At 31.6% G+C, this 22384-nt stretch overlaps 2 protein-coding genes across 6 annotated transcripts in view; both read left to right on the top strand.

Annotated features, from left to right (window-relative positions):
• LOC111706351 (uncharacterized) overlaps window positions 1-21882 on the top strand; it is a 26195-nt gene extending 4313 nt beyond the window's left edge. Inside the window, exons 1-15 of one of the 5 annotated variants that reach the window (XM_023479209.1) lie at window positions 2117-2278; window positions 5065-5113; window positions 7644-7818; window positions 8176-8311; window positions 8681-8743; window positions 9385-9422; window positions 10435-10514; window positions 11529-11587; window positions 14061-14117; window positions 14408-14467; window positions 15344-15463; window positions 17019-17153; window positions 17546-17644; window positions 19126-19180; window positions 21557-21882. In XM_023479209.1, the coding sequence (XP_023334977.1) occupies window positions 2267-2278; window positions 5065-5113; window positions 7644-7818; window positions 8176-8311; window positions 8681-8743; window positions 9385-9422; window positions 10435-10514; window positions 11529-11587; window positions 14061-14117; window positions 14408-14467; window positions 15344-15463; window positions 17019-17153; window positions 17546-17644; window positions 19126-19180; window positions 21557-21633 (1215 nt within the window). In that variant the 5' untranslated portion in view covers window positions 2117-2266 and the 3' untranslated portion in view covers window positions 21634-21882. Of the gene's footprint in view, window positions 1-60; window positions 322-2116; window positions 2279-5064; window positions 5114-6462; window positions 6553-7643; window positions 7819-8175; window positions 8312-8680; window positions 8744-9384; window positions 9423-10434; window positions 10515-11528; window positions 11588-14060; window positions 14118-14407; window positions 14468-15343; window positions 15464-17018; window positions 17154-17545; window positions 17645-19125; window positions 19181-21128; window positions 21520-21556 lie in introns of those variants that run through there. The other 4 variants (XM_023479236.1, XM_023479231.1, XM_023479217.1 and 1 more) reach the window with 4 other exon arrangements.
• LOC111706382 (peroxiredoxin 1) lies at window positions 3054-4361 on the top strand. Its single transcript, XM_023479247.1, has 2 exons — window positions 3054-3460; window positions 3869-4361. The coding sequence occupies exons 1-2, from the start codon at window positions 3120-3122 to the stop codon at window positions 4299-4301; spliced, it is 774 nt and encodes a 257-aa protein (XP_023335015.1). The 5' UTR covers window positions 3054-3119; the 3' UTR covers window positions 4302-4361.
• Window positions 21883-22384: the final 502 nt, after the last annotated feature.

The raw sequence follows: 22384 nt of genomic DNA on the forward strand, positions 1-22384 counted from the left end.
CCCCCCCCCCCCCTAGGAATGTCATAAACGGATTTTGGTAATATTCATGTCAAACCCAGACACGGGGTGTTATCAAATAACTTTAATATATGACTGATCAATTGGCGCCGCCGGCAATAAAGTTTTTTAATCATTCTTAAAAATCAAATTTAAAACAAATTGCGCCACAAATTTGTCCAGGGGGACGTCCCCTTTCACTTTTCAGTCGCCTCTGAGTTAAACTAATTTTATACGGAGAGACTATAGTTGCTCTATGTTCGAAAGCTTTCTGAATTGTGTTTTGGGGAACTTGTTGTCAGGCTATGAGTATTCTTATTCAAGGTATGTATACAGGCAGGGAAGAGAGGGTTTGTTTACATTTTACTGTGGTGTAATCCTCAATCTGTTTCAAACTGGGTTTAAAAGGACTTTAAGAGTAATTTTAAGATAGTCTTTAAGCAAAACTGGCACCATGCCAAGCTTTGTCTGAATACGATTGAATTTGTTTTAGTTTATTTCAACTGTTCATTTTCATTTGCGGTTACTCTGCGAAAGGTACTTGAACATTTATTGCTTTTAAGAACAAGTGTTGTCCAGATAAAGGTTTCAAGGGCACCGCCATCGTTGCATAAATGGTCACTTGAAATTGTGCTTACAGTTCCTTTCAGGTAAACAAACAACATATACTTAACCCGTTTCCTGCCTTTCTACTTTGTTTACATTCTTTCTTTTTGTTTTAATAAAGCTATTTCCAATTCCAAATAGTAGTAAGACAGGGTGTCTCACATCATATTGGATTGTTTATGGTTCTAAATTACGATATTTGAGACTTTTCGGAAAATTTAAAAAGAAAGAATCATTTTGAAGAATTGTGCAAGGCCAATATAAAAATTTGCTTGCAGAAAATTTCAGGTTTTTTAGTATTGTGTATATTGCGTATTTTAGAGTTTAAGCAAGGAAATAATCCAATATGATATGGAATGCTCTGTATATCACCATGAAATGTGTACATTAACTGCACAGTGTTCACACTACCTTTCTCCCCTACCTGCCTTATATAAACCTTGGTATTCTTTATATATATATGACGTAGTATATTTACACACTCATTTACTCACATAGCTATGACAACAGACTAAACTAATTATTACAATATAATACACATGCTTGGAGGCCAGACATTTTACAACCATAGAGTAGTCTGTACTCTATGGATACAACATAGTGTAGTCTGCACTCTGTGAATTCAACATAGAGTAGTCTGTACTCTGTGGATACAACCATAGAGTATTCTGTACTCTGTGGATACAACCATAGACTAGTCTGTACTCTGCAGATACAACCATAGAGTAGTCTGTACTCTGTGGATACAACCATTGAGTAGTCTGTACTCTGTGGATACAACCATAGAGTAGTCTGTACTCTGTGGATACAACCATAGAGTAGTCTGTACTCTGTGGATACAACCATAGAGTAGTCTGTACTCTGTGGATACAATCATAGAGTATTCTGTACTCTGTGGATACAACAACGATAATATATATATAGATATGCAGACAGGTATAAATTTAGAGGTCTTGAGATAATGAGCACAAAGCACCATCTCTGTCGTACGCATGGCATTTTATCCTCTGGATTGTTGCTAATTTATCACTTTGTTTATGCGTGATAACACTAAATGCGTACTATAGTATCAACAATGTATACTGCATATTGTACTTAATGAAACAAATTAATCAATGCAAATAAAACTGAGGTAGGAATTTGACTAGACAGAGTTTAAATGTGCAAGTTGTACTGAATGGCATACGTAAATTAACGCAATTTAAATAAAAATTATGACTATAAAAGTACATCGAGTCTAGGACAAATTACAACTGATCTGATCATAACATAAACAAAACGCGTACTGTATGTTTGTGTTACCTTGAAATTTAATTTTATTGGTCAAACAGGTCCAGATAGCAACACTTGAACTATACAGGATGCAATACGCGTACTGTATGTTTATATAACACAAATGCGTATTTCCTACAGATAGCAGAAAGGGGAGAAAGGCATATAGAAAGTAATCAATTTGCTATAGATGTCTCTTTGTGCACATTTTTTCAGAGGTTCAAAAATTAGTTGTCTGCTACAGGCAATTTAGGAAGGAGGTTTCTACCTGCCTGCATATCTATATATATATTATCGTTGGGATACAAGCATAGAGTATAGTCTGTACTCTGTGGATACAGAGTATATGGTAGCCTGTACTCTGTAGATACAACATAGAGTAGTCTGTACTATGTGGATACAGGTACAGCATATCATTAAAGGGAAAGTTAACAAAAAAAGGTTTTATATATTTGTTGGTGTTTGGATTTGTAATTAGGTTTAGAAATAATTGTTTAAAACATTATTTCGTCTGCATTAACACCTGCCTCTTTCCCTGTAAAATATAAGTAGCAGATATATTCTTTTTATACAGGGTGACCCATTAAACATGCCGATTTTAAGACAATCCAAGTATGATATTGAAAATGCATTTCTATAGTTAAAAACATTAATAATACTCTGAAAGAGAACAGACATCAATCTTATAAGTATTCTTAACCAACAGTTTTGATCATAGACGTCTAACTGAAGTTTTTTATTACTAGGTTTCGGGGCGCTTCATAACATTTAACTACATTCTACTTTACAGCTTCACCCTACAAATGTACAGAAGATACATGCACCCTCAATCTATCTTAGTAGCCCTATACTCACATTACTACTGGACAAACTTAATAAACATTATTAGAATTGTTACTTATTCGTAAACAAACGATTTATTAGTACCAAGCTTGTTAAAAAACGCTTAAAATATGCTTGATTCGTTACCATATGTAAACAACGTAAAATAACGACACCCATATAAGTTAGATATAGAATTTTAAATTTTAAACTTAACGTATTTCAAAGAAATGTTGTAAGCCATTCCTATTCATATATTTTTGTTAGTTTATAATTGATCTTGTTAAAAACAATTCTAATCAATATTGTAACTTTTTTATGTTGATTTCTGTCATTAATTTAGGTAAATCCGTGAAATTAATTCTAGTAAATCCGGGAAATATTTTCAAACTAATTCACCAAACAGTTTGAAACACGTAAAAATGAGCATCCATGACCTTCTCCAGATTCAGTCAAAGATCCCAGATGTGAAGTCGACCTACACCATCGCGTATGGGAGAGAGGTGGAGATTGATACCAAAGATTGGGAGGGGAGGTATATAGTGGCAGTTTTCCTCACTGGGTCAGAGCATCCCATCTCGCGTGACACAGTTCGTGATTTCTCCAAGGCGATGCCGGAGTTCGACCAGCTAAATTGTCGAGTAGTAGCCGTTGCTCCGGACACCACGGTCGCCCTTTTCAAATGGCTGGAAAAGAGTGAGGAGTTTAGAGAGCTGGATCAATGTATTCCGATAGTTTCTGACAGAAACATGGCAATTTCGGGGTAACTATGTAGATTTTAATCTCAATATTAAACCGTTAAACCATAATTTTGATAAGTCTTTGAATTCAATGCTATGAAATGTTAATGTTAAGTTCTTTATTTATAAAATTCCATTTGATTCAGTCTAGTGACCACATGCGTTGACCAATTAAGTAAAGGAGACTGATTAAGGCACATTATTATTATTATTATTCAATTATTCTAATTCATAGTTTTTTTTACTTAAAAATAGAAACTTTAAATCAGGAAGATTTTTCGGTCGCCTTTGTTTTTTCACTATATTCCTGCAAATACTCGTGTATCCTGTATTCAAGAATACCAGGTTTTTATTCTCTCTGGGACTTAACAAATCCTCCAGTTTATTTCTTCTCTAGCATCGGTTTCGAAATAATTTTTTGTCATTTTTAGACCGTTTGGAGTTTTGCAGCGAGGCAACAGGAAGGGTCACCCAGCCAACAGTGTCTTTATCATAGACCACCTAGCCAAGGTGAGGTTCACCTGCGTCCTGGAGCCGACTGTACCTCAATGCCCGGAGCATATCCTCCGTATGGTGAAGGCGTACAAGCTGACAGACGAGGGGAACTTCTTGATGATGTCCGGGGAGGATATGGAGAAGTGCAAGATCAAGAACGACGCCGAGTCCATCAAGGACTTCTACAAGAATACTTACTCAACCAGAGTTAAAATCCCAAAAGTGAATCTTCCAGGAGGGAATCTTATTCGTTCTCTTTCTAAGAAGATAATTGACGAGAGTAAATCTTCCAAATCATCTAAAGATGTGGCTCCAGCTTCTGTTCTTTCTTCTCAAACCCCTCCTAGTCTACCTTTGGAGGGAAACTGAACTGTTCATATCGATGCTTTAGTTTATCAACAGAAATTGAAATAAATCTTTAAATAAATACTTATTTCTAAAGTTAAAAACAGGTACAATACCCTGAAAGATTACAGACCTCGATTTTTAAAAATATTCTTAACCGAGAGTTTTTGATCATAGAAGTCAAACTGAAGTTTATTAAAGCTAGGCTATCGGGGTGCTTTGTGTCCATCTTCTATCTAAACTTTTAATTGTTGCTTAATCTTTCAGCCTTTTCTCTTCGATAAAACAAGAATAAAAAGTTTTGCGGATATATATAGATTATACTTGGTCGTCTTTCGGCTCGTGTTTAGTGAGATACACTGTAATTTTCCTACATTTACCCTCTATCCCAAGTTCATAATGCAAGGAGAGTTAATTGGAGTTGCTTATACTCTGCGTAAATATTGAAACCAGTTCTCTCTGGGCGGAATTTGTAACAAGAATAGATGTGTTCGTTTAGTATCCGAGAAGGTTAAAAGCATTAAATTTTAATAATTTTGAAAATACACATAATAGTTTCTAAAGACCAGAATATTTCATTAATTTTTTATGTGAAAGATGGATTCCATGTCAGGCTTCGACATTCGTCTTGTGTTAACATTACCGCCCAGAGACAGTACACTGCAGTACAAAAGATGCGTACAACATTTACAACTTTCGCTAATTTTTAATTCATTTGTATGCTTATACCGAATCATGACTAAAAAAGGTGTTAATAAACGGTTAACTAACGTATTGAAAAGTTTAGGGGTGTCCTTGGCACATCGATTGGGGAAAAACCAAGTACCACCCGAGAGGTAACAAAATTTAAATTGGCAAAAAAAATCCTTTAAGGTACAGGGCGTCCCAAAGAACATGGGAATTCAGTAACGAATTCGATATCGTCTTTGTTATGAATTAGCATTGTAAAACCATAATATTATTATGTCTGCTACAGTTTATTTGTGAAAACGGTAAAAGACTGTAAATATGTGTCTATATTGTCTCCGCAAGAAGAACATAGCAGAGGAAACTCTTACATATTACAGCTTTCTCAGTATAAAAAATCACAAAATTATCTAAAAAGACGATATCGAATTCGTCACTGAATTCCCATGTTTTTTGGGACACCTTGCATTTGAAAAAGATTTTTAAAAAGACGACATTTCATGATTTCCACCGATATCAGTATATTAATAGACAACAAATAATGGTTTAGTTTCGGATTAAAAGTTACTTTTAAAGAAAAATACATTTACAGGATTCAATATAAATCTTAGCCAAATATTTAAAAACTTTAACAAAATAATTTCCAATATTTCAAGTGGCATCACCACGTTGTCAAGGATTCTTAAAAACAAATCTATTTTTAAAAATGTATTTGAACACATTTTTGCGTTTAAAAATCATTTTTGGACAAATTTGTTCACGTATACAGATGATAGATGTTAATTATTTGACATCCCGTAGCAAAATGCAGGATATCAGAGATATGATATATATAATTGCAATTTGCAAAAAAAAACTTAACGACAATCAGAACAATTTTTCCTTCCCTCTGTTTGCACTTGCAAAAAGTTTAAACAAATATAAAGCTTTAAAATTCCTTGCCTTTTTGTATATAGTTAAAAAGAATGCAAATATTTGGGAATATATATATATATATATATATGTATATATATTCCCAAATCGAGAACAGTCCTCACTAAAGATCATGGTCCATGTCAATAGGTCCATGAAACATTGTGTATGTTTTTTTATTGAATGATAAATTGATAATATTTTTATATTTCGCTTGATTTTTTGTATCCAATTTAACAGACGTGTGACCCCAAGAAAAGTTTACTATCGGTCAAAATCTAAAAAGGTTGCCTCAAAATGATTTAGTTTTTCGAAAAGAAATTAGAAATCCGCCAATAAAAATACAAAGAAAGAAGGGAGCGAAGCGCTCTGGAAACTTTGTTTTAAAATAGAATGGAAGAAAATGAAACTTTAGAAAGGGTAGAAAATGAATGAAGAGCTCCAGTAACAAATAAAGTTTACTATAAGTCCCCTTTAGTGCGTGACCATGGGCTAGATAGATAGATAGATAGATGAATATTGATAGATAGATAGATAAAAATAGATAGATAGATAGAATAGTTTGCAAGTTTTCTATTAGTTTGGTTGTAAGTATCCTCTTGAAAGGATTAAATAATGGATAAAATATTATTTATAAATCTACTTTTACTTTGTGGAGATATTGAAGAAAATCCAGGTAAAACACAGAAATATGAAATTTTAAGATTTAATAAACATGAAGAACTCGGTGTTGCCTGTTCCTATCAGACTTTGTGTAAGTTTGCGTACCCTTGGTTAGATCTAAGAATATGTATATATTTTAGGATAATAAGGGGGAGGAAATGTACATTTTGTATTTTTATAAACTGTTAAGTGTTACAGTTTGGCTGGTATATAGGATACAGTCATACACACAACCCTACATACATACAATTACAATCAAGGAATGTAATGCAAGGAAAGTTATTTCAGAAGTGTACACATCTTTTGTACTGCAGTGTACTGTCTCTGGGCGGTAATGTAAACACAAGACGGATGTCAAAGCCTGACATGGGATCTATCTTTCACATAAAAAAAATCAATGAAATATTCTGAGCTGAAAACTTTAGAATGGGATATACTTAATCCCGATCGGTAAATTAATCTGGAGATTAAAAATGAGAGGAGAACAAGCATTATTTAATCTGGAGATTAAGAAAAAGAGTGGATCAAGCATTAATCCCGATATCCACCATTCAAAAGTTCCCAGCTCTGGTCATAGGAAACTATTATGTGAATTATCAAAATTATCAAAATAAAATGCTTTTAACCTCCTCGGATACTAAACGAACACTGATTGATATTTAACATTAGATTTAAAACATTAGAAATCCACAAGACATTTGTGATAAATACTCAAATCACTGGTACACCTTTTTTGACCTCGAGTAGCTCCTTTAGTTTAGATTTTACGCACAAATGTGAGAAAAGCTAATCCGGTTACGTATTAGAAATTCAAAACATTTTTGTTCTACAGAATAAATGTTTTTTTAAGCGTAGTTATTATTGAAAACATATAATTGATTTCATTCTAACTTAGTTAAACGTGAAATCATTCATACAGAAGATCACATCACGCATGTTTCGTATTGTTTAAAAATGTTACACGAAAAGATCCTAGTGTTTTCCATGACTTAAAACAGCATTTCTTTAACTATAGACGTGTTGAACACATTTAACTTATAAATTAAAATGTAGTTTTTTTTTATGTTTTTATTTTGTTCGTTTTGACCATTTCTATTAATGCAGGTCCATTTCCGTGGGAGAAGAAAGAGGACCCTCTTGAGGACGTTTTAAACACTTTAGAGGACCATACGGAGGACATTGCAGATCTAAAGGACCTCGTAGATAAGCAAAAAGACTTGATTGCTGACCTAGAAAAAAGACTTGAACAACTAGAGACTAAAACTGAAGAACAAGCCAGGTTTCTATATCTATATCCCTGTATATAAAGTTGTAATCTCTGTCTGTCTGTTTGTTTGTATGTCCAGTACACTGGCCGAATATATATATAAAGTTTAGTGGAAAGTGACCGTTGAGAGGGTTTATATTTATAGGGAAAAAACAAAATCATAATTTACGACCAAGTGCGGGTAAACGATGGTAGTAACACTCGGTTTTTAAGCAAGTTGGTTTATAAAGCGGTACGTTTAGTTAAAAACGTTTTCTAGAGAGACCATTTCGTATATAACTGAATGAATTAGATCAATTAAAAAATTTAACAATTTAAAACAGTTTAAATTTTAAAATTTATAAAAGAGTTTTAAAGTTATTATTGTAGTTTGATTGACAATCAGAAGAAAGACCTGGATGCAGTTCAAATATATAATAAAGAACGAAAAGAGGATTTAGAGAACACATTTAAACAGTTTTCTCAGAGAGAACTAGATCAAGAGAAGAATATACTTAACCTCAAGGTTGGATTTAATTCGGGATATTCGGGCAATTTTTTTAAATGTAAAAAGTCATTTAAAAATTGTCTTTTTGACACTGGGTATGATATTTTTTTGCCTGAGTACCATCAATCATCAGAAACCTCTTTATATTGCAGAATCCTTGATCTTTCCTGACCCCTTAATTCAACTGAGACCTGCAATCTTGCGTCTCCGATAAATAAATTTTCTAATCTTTTTTGTAAACCATAAACCTTTGATATTTCAAACTTAGACAATTTGATCAAACAGAATACATCGTTTGAAATCTTAAACATCGGGTTGCAAAGATACAGGGATGAAAAAAATCAGAGTTTGTGACAAAAAGATAGATTTTTTTTTTCTTTGTTCTAGGATATTTTAAACAGTATTGTGACGGATATTGGACAGCTGAGAATTGGATTAGAATCTGCAAAGGTTGGTTTTCCAGATTATTATCATCAAATAATAATTACCTTAAGAAACGTAAATTTTTGAAACTGAAGAAATATAAAAAACTATGCATTCAGTGCGCTTCGCGCCCATCTTCGATTTTAGCTTTTAATTGTTGCGCTTTTATAGACTTTCGTGGATTTTGAAAAATCTAAATAATGTAAAAATTTTTTTAATTCTGACCATTAATAAATCTTCCATGGGATCATGTAAGGTCCCACAAAAAATTGGGCTATACCGGTTCAACCGCTTTGACGTTTATCGGTTACACACAACAAACAAACACCCAGACCAGCATTAAGTATATATCTAGATGTTAACGTAATGTATGTAATGTAAGAAGTAACAATGAAGGATATCGTTTGTCTGTCTTGAAAATAGATGAATTTCTGTAACTTCCTGCAATTTGATTCATGCTGCATAATTCCGCAAATCATTGTCATTGAGAGAGCCGGCTTTAAAGTTATGAGTTTTCAGATTTAAAAAAATTATAAATTTAATTTGATTCTTTGTCAAAGGTTTAAAGAGTTCGGTTATGAATCAAACAAACACCTGTTCAGATGAAGGGTCTCTTAACATCACGTGAACAGTCCCTTTCAGTTTAATAATTTACCGTCATTTTATAGATTAAAAGCGAAGAAGACAATTCAGAAATAGTGATAAGGTCAGTTATAGTCATCAATTTTTACTTTTCTTAATTTTATACCAGTTTTTATCGCTATTTGAGCATATTCCAGAATATTTTTTTAATCATTACAGATTAAGACACATTATTTAATTATAGTCATAACTATTAAACGTGGTGTTAATTATTTTTTATTTGTGAGTTGTAACCAGCATAAAAGATATACAGGGTGTCATAACAAACAGCACGTTGTCTTGAATTTTTAATAACAATTCAGTGATAAAGTTGCATCACTTTATTTTCCTAAATTATTTTTACCTTCCAGAAAAATTTAAAGAAAAAAGACAGACAACATTCTGAAATAAGTAATTTTTTTTAATATAACAAATAAATTCAAAATTAAGTGTTTGACGAGGAAATATATAAAAATCCTCCCAAAAAAAGATTCAGGGAATATTTCCGAAAAAAATTTTAAAAAACGAAATGGAAAAAAGTTACAAATTCATTGTTTACATTTCTTAAATAATTGGTGGTGGATTGTTAACAATTTTCAGCGATAAACTAAAGAAACAATATTCACAAATGAATAACGCAATTATCTAGTTATTTAGAAATTGTCCTGTTTTCTGGGACACCCTGCATAAGTGTTTATAAATATAAATTATTAGGCTAGGAAGTATAAGAAGAGGGGTGGAAAAGTTAAAAGAAAAGTCTTGGGAGCTGGATATTTATGAATGTAAATTATTAGACTAGGAAGTATAAGAAGAGGGGTGGAAAAGTTAAAAGAAAAGTCTTGGGAGCTGAATATTTATGAATGTAAATTATTAGACTAGGAAGTATAAGAAGAGAGGTGGAAGAGGTAAAAGAAAATATTTATGAATGTAAATTATTAGACTAGGAAGTATAAGAAGAGAGGTGGAAGAGGTAAAAGAAAAGACCTGGGAGCTGGATATTTATGAATGTAAATATTAGACTAGGAAGTATAAGAAGAGGGGTGGAAGAGTTAAAAGAAAAGACCTGGGAGCTGGATATTTATGAATGTAAATATTAGACTAGGAAGTATAAGAAGAGAGGTGGAAGAGCTAAAAGAAAAGACCTGGGAATTGGACACCAATACTAGAAATAATCTGGGTAAAAAATACATTCTTAAAGGGACTGTAAGCGTAATTGCAAATTACTCTTCATGAAAAGCTGGCAGTGCCCGATTCACATTGGTTACTTTGCAACCTTTAATGTGGAAGTTATTTACATTTTCTAGGTTTAACAGTGTTTAATTTTGATAGTTCCTATTATTCCTATATATTTTCCTGCAGTAGAAATGCGCAAGTTACTTTTGTAGAGAAACCACAATTAAAAATATTCAGTTTTTAAATAATAATCGATTTCTAATTAACACTTGATCAGGAAAAGCTTCTAACGGTACGGTGGTTGTCAATCGGGTATTGCCATGTCTTTGTATGGAGTGTCATTTAAAAATTACGCGTACAGTCCCTTTAAACTCAAATATATATCAAAAATAAAAGTCAATTTAATGAAATATTTATATTGTTGCCAAGGTATAAGAACAGCAAATAAATTTAGTTTCATATTAAAATATCAAAGCTTGTTTTTTCTTAATATATTACTCCGTTTTCGTTCTGAAAGTCAATAAAATTTCTTAGTTAAAATAAAAAAAAATATCTTGGGTTCCCTCGACCAATTTTGCCTGTAATCATCCATCATTATACCTGGAGGCTTTATAGACCAAAAAGATCTTGGAAACCCAAAAAGGTGGCAAAGACAGCAGGGCATATTTTGTAAAAGTTTGTTTATTAAAGGGAGTGACCGGCAATGTATAGTTTAGAACTGAGAATTTAATATTGTGGAGAAATGTTGTAGGATTCATTTGAGACATATAAAACGTTTTAATGATGTATAATTACTGAGCGCAAAGTCGACTTTCAAAATTATCCATTTGGTTGATTACGTTTCGAAATTGAATCGATTTTGAACGTTCACTTTTCACTCAAATTCAGTAATTATACATCATTAAAACGTTTTTTATGTCTGAAATGAATCCTAAAAAATTTCTCCATTATACCACATTCTCAGTTCAACTACCATTCATTGCCGGTCACTCCCTTTAAATAAAATTGTTATATTTAGTGTTCTATGGTATCCGAGAGGATGCGGGTGGTGGTAATCTAGAATTCTGTGTTAAGGAGGTATAAACTAAAACATCATTTGGAAAATTTTTTAAAAGAGAATTCTAGAAATTATCTTGATTCCATATCTTAAAACAAAATGAATTCAAGCAAACTATTAAATTTCTCTTGTTTATTTAAAAAGGAACTGAATACTAGCTGCAAACATGATTTTTCTTACCGTTATATCTTTGTAACCAAATGGTATGCACCTTAAATATTTAAAACTTTGGCAATTTGGTCAAACTGCAGAATTAAAATTATCTGAGACATCAGGGACATCAGTACCAGCGATTTAAAAAATTCGGCAAAATACGGCTCGGGTCTATGCTGTTGTTGGGCCTTATTTACGACAAGAGCTTTAGGATTCAAGCTGCATCTTATATTCCACAAAGTTGAGTTCAAAAAACCGGTTAAATATTCTATTTGGCGGATTTTCATGGTAGGAATTGGCGCATTCCGGTTTTTGATGAGAACAAGACTCAACATTGAGTTTTATTCTCCACTATAATTAACCGAGGTCGGTTTTATTTTCACTAGGCGCCCTAACTCCTTAATCTAGCCAAAGATCGTGTAGCTGTCAATCATGTGACACAAGCTATCGTCAAAGTTGGGTCGAAGATCGGGTCTTAAAGTTGGGTTTAAGAAATTACGGCTCGAGCCGAAGTTTTTAAATCGCCGGCTCAGGTCTCAAAAATTGTTTAGAAAATTAAAATTCAGTTTCTATGAATCTTAAACCTTGATTTCAAGTCTACTGCAAAGGCGCGTAAACGAGCAAAATCATGTTTATTTTTTATTAATGCATAATGTTTTGCAATCAAAAACGTGTTATTTACAAAAATTTCATTTCTTTATAAAAAGCTGTTTTATTGGTTTACAAAATTTTTGTTGAATCCCGCTAATCTAAAAACTTCTATATGCAGGTCCATGTTAAACCAGCTCTTTAAAAAAGAATGTAATTTATTCCCCAAAAAAGTCTTATTTTCTGAGTATAAATTTTACATTTAATTTTACTGGTGGCTTTATTTATATTTTATCTTAATTAACTTAGTTCTTATAGTGTCAAAAAAATAATAAATGTTACTTAAATCATACAGAATAAATAAATACTAATTGTTACGTAAATCATACAGCATTAAAGAAATGATAATGTTACTTATATCATACAGCATTAAAGAAATTATAATGTTACTTAAATCATACAGCATAAAAGAAATACTTATTGTTACTTAAATCATACAGCATAAAAGAAATAGTAAATGTTACTTAAATCATACAGCATTAAAAAAATACTAAATATTACGTAAATCATATAGCATTAAAGAAGTGATAATGTTACTTATATCATACAGTATTAAAGAAATACTAATTGTTACTTAAATCTTACAGCATTAAAGAAATACTAATGTTACGTAACTCATACAGCATTAAAGAAATTCAAATGTTACTTAAATCATACAGAATAAAATAATATAAATTGTTACTTAAATCATGCAGAATAAAGAAATACAAAACGTTTTTTTAATCATATGGAATAAAATGATACTAATTGTTACTTAAATCATACAGAATAAAAAATACTAAATTTTACTAAAATTATACAGAATATAATAATACTAATTGTTAATTAAATCATACAGAATAAAATAATACTAAACGTTTTTTTAATTATATGGAATAAAAGAATACTAAATGTTACTTATATCATACAGCATTAAAGAAATACTGAATTTTACTTCAATCATAAAAGGCATGTTCAATAAGTTTTGCAAATTTTGTTTGAGGGTACTTCTATACGTCTCAGTCATGTAACTATTTTTTTCAAAGCTCACTGTAATCATCCCGGTTGTCTTCTTCCAACGTACTTTATTCATCAAACTTTTTATTTCTATGTTTTCCACCTTTTCCTGGAGGTTGTTTAGTTCCGTTGTCACAGCACGGGATACTTTCCAAAAATAAAGCAGACACCTTTGACATGATCCAAATATGGAGAATAATATGGACAAGTGGACTAAAAGGGATAAAATCCACCAAAACCCCAAAGACAATCAAGACAATTGAAAGTTTCTCATCAAATTTAAATCATTACATTAAATTACAACTTTAAAAACCCCCAAGGCTTATCCTCCTTTGACTGTTTAAGGTTACCTAACCTCTAGAACACGCGCAAGTGGATAAAGTTTAAGTCAGTAGATAAAATATTCAGGCTGTGACAAGCATCGTAACCAGGATCCGGGTGAAAGCTATAATTGCGTCCAAAATATTATCTGATCGACATCAGCTGGTCAGAAAATTGAACCGGTATAAATATAGTCAAATTTTAAAAAAAATGAAAGTTCTGAGAAGTCTAGAAGTATCGTTAAAAAAATGAAAGTTCTGAGACGTCTAGAAGTATCGTTAAAAAAAATGAAAGTTCTGAGACGTCTAGAAGTATCGTTAAAAACAATTATTGATCACACCACGTACAACTCTATAAAGAAATAACTATGTTTAGGTGATTCGTAAGCTAATGCAAATATCGAGGGATATGCCGCTTGTAAAAGTTGTGAAGGAAAGAACAAAATTTACTAGAAATTTCTTTTATAATAAGATTATTTATTATATAACTGTTTGCAATCTATTAACCTATACTCGATGAAACATTTTAACTTTATTTGTGAAAAACTAATTTAAAGGATTTGAAATAAATAATGAATTTAATTGTACAGTTAACATAGGTAAACATTTTTTTGAACTTTATACTTTGACCTTCAGATTTGTTTTTCAACGGAAAGGGATTAATTAGATGGAAGCCCCCCCCCCCCCCCCCCGGTCTTTTAAGAATTGAACTTTGATTCTCAGAACACAGACCAAGATGTTAAAGGAACAAAACCAATTACAGCGCAATTTGAAAAATATCAGGTAAATAGAGAAGTTATACAGATATTGAGTTTTAATGTAACACATAAAGGATTTGAGTCTTTGCCACAAACTCTGATTTTCTAATCACTATATCGTTGGAACCAAATGTTGCAGACCTTAGATATTTCAAACTATGAATTCTGTTAGATCAAATAATCTGAGTTTGAAATATCAAAGGTTTACAACATCGAGTTCTAAAGATATTGAGGTTTATATAATTGATTTTGTTCCAAAGAACCAATTCTTTTATTCATCAAATGTTTAAAAAGCTTCGACTTGGCTTGGTTTGACCCCACCAACCCGTATAAACATATATGTATCCCTACTTTCCCTAGACATAAACATTTCAACATTGCATTGCGCTTTTAAAAAGAAATTGGCAAAATAATGTTTAATTTTTTTGAGTGCGACCGTGCATATCATGGTTTGCAGTGGAACATTATCAAACATATTCAAAATGTCCATCTATCAGTTTAAATATTAGTTTAAGTTCAAAATCTAATACTAAATAAAAAAAATTGTAATGACAATTTTTAGCTTCGTATGTTCTTTAATTATGTTATAAATAAAAACAGGGTAACAAATTTTTTCTTAATATCGAGTGACAAGTTAGAAATACCGAACATCTACAAGTCTTAGTCTTAGATGGTCACAGCTCAGTGTTGAAAAAATGTAGATTTTTTAATTTCTATAAAAATACATGCATGAAAACAAATTTTTTAAATCTAACAAAATGTTCCTAATTTCAAAAGGACTCCGATCATTGGATTTTTAGTTTGTAGATTGTAGTTTTTCATAACATTTAATTTTACGGAATCAGAAAAGATTTCGTAAATCTTGTCAAGAAAAATATTGAAACTCCTGTTTGATTATTAGGATAAAGTTGCAGTAATGCAGAAAGCCAAGCTGTTGAAAGGAACAGGGATACTGCTTAGTGAAGATTTTCCTAAACGAATTAAAGAAAAGAGATCACAGCTTCTCAAATTTGCAAAGGAGGTGAGCACAAGTTCAACGATATTTAAAATATTTTGTTTCTACATAATACATATCATATTGTTAATCTTATTCATTTTGTGTTCTGTACATATTTTCCTTTTTTTACTATTTCTGTATAGTATATATCACAAATTGCTCCAGAGCCTGAAACTAAAGACAGAGTATGGTAATGAAACCCAGTTTCATGAATGGAGTTTTGTAATTAACAATATTTTTGTTAAGAAATGCTATTTCATGTGGTTTCTTTTCATTATCTTTTTGTTTTCAATTTCCTCAATTAAAATCTACGCAAATGCACAAAGTGATAACATGAAAACCGTGGGATTGGAAGACAACATTAAAGCAATAATTACGCAAATTTGATACTTTTACAAAGCAAATAGTTTTACTATTGTATCTTATAAAATTCCTCATTAAATGAAATGGGTCTGTTTACACTTCACAATTGTTGTTCCTTATGATCATTGAACTATTTAAAGTTAGAATTTGAGTCTAAAAGTCGTCTTCCTATTCCAGAGTTTTCTGGTTCTCACTGTAGAATCAAAAATGGAAACTTCGGAGTTTCGTTTAATGATATTCTCCTAAATTTCCGGCTCTGTTGTCAAGAAATAGAACCAGTACTTAAAATTCAGATTATGTTTTTAACGTAAGTTTAAATTTATGTAAGGGTGTATGCCACACTTTAATATATCCTCATGAAAGTTAACTAATGTTGGATGTTTAATGTATTTTGCCAATTTTATATACAACAGACTTATATTAAGATCATCAGAGTCTAAAACTAAAGAATGCGCGAATTTTAAGTTCGAGGTTAAAAGTTCAGTAAAATAATGAATAGCTACTTAAATATTAAACTTTCTCAATTTTAAATTTGAATTTCCCGGGAAAATCTGAACCAATCAGAGAAAAGGATTTACTGAGAATATTACATAACCATCGCTAATCAGCTGATTACGTAACCGAAAACAAAACATATTTCGAGTTACAACCGTATTTTGGGTTTACATGCAAAAATATTTAACCTCACGGTTAAAGTTCAGGTTTAAATTAAGTCAGAAGTGGCATTTAACCATGAACTTAAAATTTAAGTCAAAACTTTTTGTTCTTTAGTTTTAGACTCTGGTCGAGCATTACATATACAACATTGTTTTAAAAAAGGTCTTAACAACCTTTTGCATTGATGTTTTCTTCCGGATTTAAAGTAAGTCTAAGTTATACAATAGACATTATTAATAGAATTTGGCACGTTCGTTACAATTCGTTTGTACATCGTTTGTTAACGATCCACGTTCGGTTTTTTTCATTCGTTCAGTAAACATTGGAATTCGTGAAGTTTCAAGTTCGTGAACGATTCCACGGTCTGACTGAAATAAAATGCCAATGATAATTGATCGTTATCATTCGTTATCATGATTGTTTTTCATTTCTCTGCATTCGTTTGTCTTTCCTTCATTTATGTTTCCAAAACGACACCTTCTTTTACACAAAAGTTCGTTCGTTTTGAAATATTTCGTTCGTTAACGAAAACGATGTCCACCTCTAAATATTCATTTAGGTGAAGAAAAGACGACCTGACACACGACTGTGCTTGCAGTACGATAAGCTGTACGTCAACAACACTGCGTACTTGTACAACGAGGAAACAGAAGAAATAGAAATGCTTCCAAATGACATAGAAACAGATTCACCGGTCAGTGAACATTTTTTTAAAGGGACTGTAAACGAAATTTCAAGTAACCTTCCAATTAAAAAAGAGGCATTTTCGATCCACAACGGTTTACCTCATAAAACTTGAAGAGTGAAGATTAAGAATGAATAAGATTTCAATGTTTTTAACTTTGAAAATTGATAAAAGTTTAAAGTGTGCCGCTGTGAATCATGGATCAAAGCAAGTTGTAACTTGCTTTCACAATTTGAAAATATACATTTTAACTTTTTTAAACTTTATTCTTGGCAAATGCATTTAAAATGTAAAATTAAACACATTATTGAACTAAATTAATTTCTTTAGATCCTGAGCACCATTTGTTTTTCGCGAACACTCCCTCTATATATTTATCGTAATTATTTATTATTGTTAAGAGTCCTGCCAAGAACCCGAACACAATAAAGAAAAAGATCAGTCCGTATGCTTCAAGTGTTAGCCAACGAAAATCTAAGATAACTAAATCCATATCCCAGGTTAGCCATTTATTTTAAGTTAATCAACCTATCAATCAACCCATTGATCAAATAAGCACAATAATTTGATCAATAAATGGATCAACAAGATTCAGTTAAACATTTGATTCATCAATATATCAATCAATGTATCAATCAGTTCAGTAATCGCTGAACAAGAATGCTTAGTAAAGCGATCAATTGATCACTAAAAGGATCAAACAATGATTTTTTCAAGGAATGAGATAGATAGATAGATACTAGATAGATATATACATATTAGATAGATAGATGTAGATGGATAGATGATATAGATGTATAGATTGATATAGATGGATAGATAGATATATATATAGATAGATAGATAGATAGATAGATAGATAGTTAGATAGAAAGAAAGATTTAGTCAAAGTAATTTTTCAATTGATCAAAAACTTGCGAACCATCCACATTGAACTAGAAACTTGTTTGCAGGATAAGAAAACGATATTTCCTAATGTTTAATTTCCTTGTTTGCAAGACAAGAACATGATATTTCCTTATGTTTAATTTCCTTGTTTGCAGGACAAGAACACGATATTTCCTAATGTTTAATTTCCTTGTTTGTAGGACTAGAACATGATATTTTCTAATGTTTAATTTCCTTGATTGCAGGACAAGAACATGATATTTCCTAATGTTGAATTTCCTTGTCTGCAGGACTAGAACATGATATTTCATAATGTTTAATTTCCTTGTTTGCAGGACTAGAACATGATATTTCCTAATGTTTAATTTCCTTGTTTGCAGGACTAGAACATGATATTTCCTAATGTTTAATTTCCTTATTTGCAGGACTAGAACATGATATTTCCTAATGTTTAATTTCCTTGTTTGCAGTACAAGAACATGATATTTCCTAATGTTTAATTTCCTTGTTTTCAGGACAAGAACATGATATTTCCTAATGTTTAATTTCCTTGTTTTGATTGCAGGACTAGAACATGATATTTCCTAATGTTTAATTTCCTTGTTTGCAGGACAAGAACATGATATTTCCTAATGTTTAATTTCCTTGAAAAGGGGATTTTACCTAGTTTTCAAACATTTAGGGGAGAAATAGTTTTGCGTGATTATAAACTATGTCAACTATACTGTCAAGGACAAACTAAACTCTATTTCTTGTAATCATTTAATTTTTACTGAAATAAGTTCTATCCATATTCATTCTAAGTGTTGAAATTGGGACCATTTGGCACATTTCCATAATGTTAACATCCATTCCTTACAGGAAGCACCTAAATTTTATTTTCATTTTCAAAATCTTTTAGTGCAACACGTGTTTGCAAAGATAAAATCGTTTAGGCCAGCTATATTTTTTACAATAAAAAAATTCATCTTGAAACACTTAGATTTCGCAAATTTACAAATTGGTTTGCCAAAAACAAATAGATTTATATTCCAAGACTTATCACTTTGTTATCATTTGACAGAATAATTCAATATTTTTATTGTGTTTTAAGGACGGTGATTTGTATCTTCTCTCCTCTCCTTCCAAACAATTTACCGGATTTCTAGGTATTTAAAGGAACTGTAAACGTAATATCACGTGACCCTTAATATAGAATAGCAGTTCCGATTAACAACGGTGCCTTAAAAAGCTTTGTATGATAAAGAATGAATAAGATATCTATGTAATTTTGACCTGAGTTGATTATTTTCTATTGTGGTAACAACATAAAAGTAATTTTTGAATTTCTTCATGTAGAAAATTGTCAGAATTATCACTTTTCAGTCTAAAAAAACTGCAATATTTTTACATTATCAATATGATAAAGTAAGAGAGGGTAACGTGGTAAATCGGTCCTTTATAGATGGAGGATCAATTAATTTTACAGAGACAGAGCATTTTAACGAACAAAGAAAGACTATTGTCACATAAGCATAAAAACATTTTCTCAAATGGTTTGGATCTGCCTGACCTTGTTTTTTTTATGGTGTTTAGACCAGTAAACCTGCAGTAAAACAGTGGGATATTAACTTCCCCTGGGGGCAAATCATGAAAGGGGGGGATTATAAACTGAAAGGAGTGATCTTAACTTTATTGACATTGGAAATTCAAAGTTTTTAGTAATTGAGACTCGGTTACTATCAAATTTTTTTGAGACAACTCACGGGACCCCAGGGAAGGTTAATGGATGATCAGAGATACAAACATTTGTCTCAAACATTTTTGATTTTTGTAATATTCAGGGGACATTAGTTCCAAAACTGAAACTTGGCCCATTTCTAACACATTAGTGTTAGAAATGGGCACAAATTGAAAGACTGGGTTTTAGGGATCCCGGGAGTAAAAGGTGATAACAATAACTATAAACCCTTTTTTTAAATAAAAATTATAATAGGAGTTCTTTTTATATTAAAGGTCTTGACCTACTTTCCCGTTTTGAAATATAATCCGCAATTCAAAACAAAACACACTTTCATAACTTACAAAATAAATCACTGAAAACAAAAATTATCTTATGAAGACTAAATTAACTTCTGAATTATTTCTAGAATCTAAGTTTCCACATTTTATCTTTTAAATTAGAGAATAAGGATAATTTTTTTTCAAGCATTTTAACCAAAGTTTCCCGCATTTCTAGTTGAATCTATTTTGTAAGAACAAATGCTATTAATATTTTTATTTGTCAATGCTCTCGTGGTTTTTAAATTATAAAAACAGTTTGTTTTTATTTTGTATTTTGTTCATATTTTACCTTATCAAAAGATCTTGTTTTGCTACGTAAGTACGTAAATGCTTTAAAATTGACATTGATATAAATTCCAGTAGATGTCTCTAACCAGAGCTGAAAACTTTAGAATGGTGGATATCGAGATTAATGCTTAATCCTTTCTATTTCTTAATCTCGAGACTTGTATCCTGAAAAGTGTATAAATTCAACCAATTAGAGTCGCGTATCAGAAGCCGGTAAATTTGAAATTTTGCGCGCTATTTAAGATTAATATACAGAAACGGGCAGGACTCTTAATTTAAAAAAACCCGGTTTTTTATTTTTTTTTGTACTATATCGTAAAAAAGAGTGGATTAAGCAAGAAATCAAAAGTGTCCACATTGGATATTTGGATTGAGCAGTCGGGATTAATGGTATCCCATTCTAAAGTTCCCAGCTCAGGATATGTTCCGAAAATCCGGTAATTGTTTCAAAATAGGGATATGTTCGAAAATGAAATCAAGAATCATCAAAAACTAATTCTCTTTTTAGTTTTAAATTGGCATTTATTGTTTTTATATATAGTCTTAGCCATTTTTTTTTTATAAATATATGGTGTAATTTTGTTCTACTCGTCTTGGTTTTAAAGATATTTACTCTTGAAAATATTAACTTTGCAGATTTGACCCATTTCTAAAACTCGGCGTTAGAAATGGGCCAAGTGTTAGTTTTGGAACTAATATCTCCTGAAATTTGTAAAATCCACGAAAAAAATCCGCAAACTTTTTTGTTATTGCTTTATATTGTAGAAAGAAGAGATGCTCACAGATAGAGCCACAATTAAGAGTTCTAATAGAAGATGAGCGCAAAACGCCCTAAAAGCTTAGTAATTTATAAACAACAGAGAAGTCTGGGAAGAAATTATCAACAGTGGAGCACTACACGGGAGAACCCCATGGCCACCTCATCGGAGACACCCAGACTTGTATTGGAGACCCCAAACATGTATGAGTTTCAAACCATAATCTTGGGGTCTTTGATGTAAATCTCGGGGACACCAATGATAATCTTGGGCTTATCCTATGAAAAGCATTGGGTCTCCGGTGAGAAGCTTGGGTCTCTGATTGATGATGATTTCTTCCCAGACTGAATATTTCGCAGATTTTCCCATTTTCTTCGGTGGATTTTCAAAAATAAATATCGTAAGTATTTTTAATTTTGATGATTTTACTTTAAGGAGATGAAGGACTTTTAGAGGATGATTCAGATTCCTTGAACAGTTTGGAGGGAGTTCTGGGGATCACTACAAGTTAAATTATCGATTTTCATGATTTTTTTTTAATGGGAAATGAAAATAAGAAACACAGAAGTTTTAAAAGACTTCTTGATAGATTACATTACCTATCCAAAAAATAAATTTTCCAGTGTCCTGGTAGACAGCACGTACTTGTGAAATAAGTGAACAGTATGTAGTAAAACAAACAAAAAATTTATGTGTAACTGAAAATTTGATTTCTTTTCCTTAAATAATATATGTATCAATCAAATAAAAGCTACAATTATTTTCGTTTACATTCTTTTCTATAGTTATAATGAAATTATGATGTTAGGTACCTTCCCAAAGGCAACTTCTCAAGTCTGTTCTATCCTGCAGAGCTCGGCCCCCTAGCAACAGGCGCTACGTGACCCCATTGCAGCCTGTCACGCCCTGCTGGAGTACATTGGAATATCCGAGCTAAAACAACCTTTGCAGACCTAATTTGGCCGTACCTACATCTCCAGTGGAGTGTACTGTGGCACCTCGAAATTGGCATAATCTAACCTTTGGGGAATTGTCACTCGGGAAGTTGGAAAAAGGCCTTTTGGAAATTCGAGTTGAAATTTCTCGATTCAGAATTTCAGGGCTAAGAGGCGATGGGAAGGATGCATTTTTTGTTCTGTTGTTTATTAAAAGAATCTTTACTGGGGCAAAAAATGTTAATTTTTTTTATTAACAATGTGGGCGGAAAAGTTCATTTTAAATTGTCTATTTAAAGATAATTCAATTGTATTAAATTGTTAAACA

Source organism: Eurytemora carolleeae, unplaced genomic scaffold (genome assembly GCF_000591075.1).
Source record: "Eurytemora carolleeae unplaced genomic scaffold, Eaff_2.0 scaffold70, whole genome shotgun sequence".
Classification (NCBI taxonomy): Eukaryota; Metazoa; Arthropoda; class Copepoda; order Calanoida; family Temoridae; genus Eurytemora; species Eurytemora carolleeae.